General features: G+C 38.0%; 1 protein-coding gene across 1 annotated transcript in view; it reads left to right on the top strand.

The window, feature by feature from the left end:
• EFNA5 (ephrin-A5) overlaps window positions 1-4,539 on the top strand; it is a 109,174-nt gene that overhangs the window by 102,085 nt on the left and 2,550 nt on the right. Inside the window, exons 3-4 of the mRNA XM_010007231.1 lie at window positions 1,041-1,106; window positions 1,489-1,569. Of these exons, the coding sequence (XP_010005533.1) occupies window positions 1,041-1,106; window positions 1,489-1,569 (147 nt within the window). The remainder of the gene's footprint in view (window positions 1-1,040; window positions 1,107-1,488; window positions 1,570-4,539) is intronic.

Raw genomic sequence — 4,539 nt, 5'->3', positions numbered from 1 at the left:
GTGTTGGGACCACTTCTTTTTAACATCTTTATCAGTGATCTGGATGAAGAGATAGAATGCACCCTCAGTAAGTTTGCAGGCGACACTAAGTTGGGAGGGAGTGTTGATGTGCTTGAGGGTCTCTACAGAGAGACATGGACAGACTAGATTGATGGGCTGAGGTCAGCTGTCTGAAGTTCAACAAGGCCAAGTGCCAGGTGCTGCACTTGGGTCACAAGAACCCCATGCAGTTCTACAGGCTTGGGGAAGAGTGGCTGGAAAGCTGTCCAGCGGAAAGGGAATTGTGGGCTCTGATCGATAGATGACTGCATATGAGCCAGCAGTGTGCTCAGCTGACCACGGCAGCCAATGGCATCCTGGTCTGTATTAGAAATAGTGTGGTAAGCAGGACCAGGGAGGTGGTCATTCCTCTGTACTTGGCATTGGTGAGGTCACACCTCAAATATTGTGTCCAGTTTTGGGCACCTTAATGTAAGAAAGACATCGGAGTGCTAGAGCATGTCCAAAAAAGGACACTGAAGCTGGTGAAGGGCCTTAGGAACAAATCTTATGAGGAGTGGCTGAGGGAACCTAGGCTGTTTAGTCTGAAGAAAAGGAGGTTGAGGGGAGACTTCATCACCCTCTGCAACTACCTGAAGGAACATTGTAAAGAGGTAGGCACTGGTCTCTTCTCACAAGTAACTGCTGATAGAGGAAATGGCCTCAAGTTGAACCAGGGGAAGTTTGGACTAGACATTAGGAAGAACTTTGTCATGGAAAGAGTTGTCAGACCTTGGAACATGCTCCCCAGGGAGGTGGTTGAGTCACCATCCCTGGATGTGTTTAGAAGTCACCTAGATATAGTACTTAGGAATGTGGCTTAGTCCTGAACTTGGTAGAGTAGGGTTAATACTTGGACTCCATGATCTTAAAGGTCTTTTCCAAAACTAAGTGATTCTCTGAAAGGGGAAGATAAAGGATATTCTGTTTTAGCGGAAAAGATGGTTTGTATTTTCACTCTCTTACTCTTCCACTTGTCTTTCCTTCTTCCCCATTTACAGCTTCTGCAATCCCAGATAATGGAAGGAGATCCTGTCTAAAGCTGAAGGTCTTCGTGCGATCAGCAAGTAAGTTCTTCAGATTAAGCTTTCAAGGGTGGCATTGTAGCACATGCTTTAATGTATAGTCTAGTAAGCAGCAGTAAATGTTTTTGTTACTGTTAAATCTGGTGTTACTGTTCTGTACAGTAACATTTGTGTTATGATTTTAATAATTTTCATATCATTTTTCATAAAGCTTCGTTTTATTACATAGCAGTTCTAACATTTCTTAAACTGTTGTACAAATAAATTATTATACTTGCATTTAGACAAATGCTACAGACTTTAAAATATCAATATGCTTAATTATATGTAGTAAATAAAGAGAAAAAAGAGAGAAAAAAAAAGAAAATGGGGAGTTTAAGGGTGTCTCACTAACATTTGGTTATTATCTCTGTTTTTGTTATAGACAGCTGTATGAAAACTATAGGTGTTCATGATCGTGTTTTTGATGTTAACGACAAGGTAGAAAATTCATTAGAACCAGCAGGTTAGTATGCTTACAGAATCTCTTCTAACAAATGTGTGTATCCCTCTGGTGCTTCAGTACTTTTTTTCTTTGCATGCTTTGCATGGTACGACGGCTCTGCTTTTGCACATTCCTAGCAGTGCTAATACCTCTTATGGTGTAGTTCCTGTACACTTGTGTAATGGAGGGGAGGAAAAAAGTTGCTTTGTTTGTTTTTTGAGTGAAATGGTTTTATAAAATATAGTGTGTGCTAGTGTAAAATTTTCACCAGTATACTGAAGTCACTGGCTCATCCAAGTCAAACACCCAGCATACTGGAAAAATATTATTTACCAACTGGGTGCAAAGTTTTAGAAATAAACTCAGTGGTCACTCTGCACTTACTATGTGGTTTCAAAAAATTTTCAGGAAAACAGAACTGTTGCTTTTTTAATGCTTGTGCATGGCACAGGAATGCAACTGACGAAGTCGATGTTCAAGTAAGAAGTTAGTCTTTTAAAATTATATACATTTGTATGTATAATTAGTTAGGCAAAATATCCTTTTTACATACATGCACACTCACACACATGCACGCTCTGATATACATATAAATGCTTATCCTGTTTTTATTGAGCCACACTTAATTTGAGGGGGCTTTTCTGCCTGTTTGTGCAAAGCAATGCCTAGAGAATATGAGTAATGCTGGCTGTGATAAAGCCCCTCATCTGCCCAGGGCAAAGTTGCATTAACCTTCACAGTCAATCAAGCTGGTATGTCTCTGCATGGAAAGTGCTTGTGTGTTATTTGTCTGACTCAGGTTTATGATAGGTAGAAGCACATTTAATTCCAGATGTGTGAGTAATACCACCAGCTTCAGTGGAATGGTTCATGACTTTAAAATTAGGTGGGTATGTAGGAAAAGTGTTTGCAATAGTAATATGACCTGTTTGTTTTATATGTACCTACACACTGCTCACATATGGTTGTATTCAAGCCTCAATAAGTAAAATAGACAGTTAAATAACAAATTATACCAGAAAAAAATTATACAAATACCGTTTAGTACATACCGTGAAGAACAGTTTACAGAGATCCTTTTTTTTTTTCCTCTCTTATGCTATTTGAAAGAGACTTCTCCTTTGGTAATTTTTGCTCTTAGTTATTTTCAGTTCCTTCAGCTGAAAGTCTTTATTTACACTTAAGTATAAATAAGGCTTTCACGGTTTATCCACTCTGAATGATTTACCTAGGGATTCATGATAGATTTATTATTGTTCTTTAAAAGGAATTTTGAAACTCTCCTGAAAACTTTGGTTTTGAGAGTCAAAGATGTTCTCTAAGTAAATCTAAATACAAGAAGAGTGCATTTACAGTCATAAATAACAGTAACAGTATTCTTCTACAGAAGGCATTAGGATGGTCTTTCCCTGTCTCTAGGTAACAAAATGCAGAAACAAAATGCATTTTTTTATGTTTATGATTTGGTGAACATGGGCTAATTGATGTGTATTTCTCCTGTTACTGGTTTGCAAAAGAGATAATCTGAGTAATAAATGCCTAATTTTAGTGAACTCACTGGGGATTTTTTTTCAGCAGTGCTGCTCATTTCCCATTGAGTGACTGTACCTAACAAGCACTGTCATGAAAGCATAATCCTAGAAAGCAACAGGCAAACCAGGAAACCAACATCATACAAAGAGCATCCTGCAGTCTGAGATTAGATACTATTTGTGTTATCAGGAGGCAATAATAGCTTTAATAACAAGGCTTGGCACCAGAAAGTTCCCACTGCCAGCTTAGTGTATATTTGCATTGTTATTTGGACCAGTCACCATTAGATAATCAGTCATTCCCAGATCTGCTCTCATGCTTTTCTGTTATTAGGCTGTTAGACTTGCTGCTGCCTTGATAGATATTGTTGCTTGTGATTTGTATCATGTACTAACTTACCTGCCTGGGGCATGCGTCTTCTGCTTTTGTGTTCTCCCTTAGCCTGACATGGTCTCCTTCCAGAGTAGACAGAAGAACTGGGACACAGGAGGGTCATGTTCAACAGATTGCTTACTGTCACTTTTTTTTTTTAAATCACCATTTATGTGATTTTTGAACTGTTGTGCAGCTTTCACTGATTTTGTTCAGGAGTTTGTAAGAAACTGGTCTATAGAGAACACACTTGTTTTGGAAGTGATGAAGGTAGTTGGCCCTGTTCCTGTCCTCCCCTTCTCTTTCTCCTTAATATTAGAACTAAAAAATTAATAAACAAAAACTGCAGCTATGTATATCTGGAAAAATCATACCTGAAGCATATGGTGTAAAACTGTGTGGTTTTTAAAATTCATGGCTGTCAAACTAATTTTTCTAACTACTGCTGGCATTCCTAGTTCTTAGCAGTGACCTTCCAGATTTACTCAGGAATTTTGTGCTATTCATCACTTGTCTTCAGTGTATAAAATAAAGACCTTTCCCCTATGCATTAAAGATTGTGCAGTGTTAGAACTCTGCACCTCCAAGGAAAACAATGTTTGTAAAGCGATTTTGAGAACTGCAGATGAATTGTGTGCTCTAATATACAAGCACAGAGATCTTGGGGTTGCATTGACAGAAAACCCAGATGACTTCTTGAAAGAAATGCATTAATGTCACATGAAAGTTAATTCTCCTCTAAATAATATTTTTATAAAAATGTCATCATAGATAATTTCCATACTTTTTATTTGACTGATATAATCTTTTTAGTTTAGGGCTTTTTCGTTGGTGTTTTGTTGGGGTTTTTTTTAGCAGTAGCCAGTGTTCCAGTCTTGGCAGGATCTGATAGTCAAGGAGAATGAGGGTTTATTACTACTCTACACCAATTCTGCCCTATTGTGCTTTATTGCTGCCTCATGGATGTAATTAGGACAACACTGTTGACATTCAGTGTTGCAAATTCAGATTTACTTGCAATTCTATTGATGATATAAGAGTTAGAAGGTAGTACATATGATTCTCCCCTGCAGTTTTAGTTCAGCA

Source organism: Chaetura pelagica, unplaced genomic scaffold (genome assembly GCF_000747805.2).
Source record: "Chaetura pelagica isolate M959 unplaced genomic scaffold, ChaPel_1.0 scaffold40, whole genome shotgun sequence".
NCBI classification, from domain to species: domain Eukaryota; kingdom Metazoa; phylum Chordata; class Aves; order Apodiformes; family Apodidae; genus Chaetura; species Chaetura pelagica.
The sequence above is the reverse complement of the archived record's forward strand: the minus strand, read 5'-3'. Positions and strand labels throughout refer to the sequence as shown.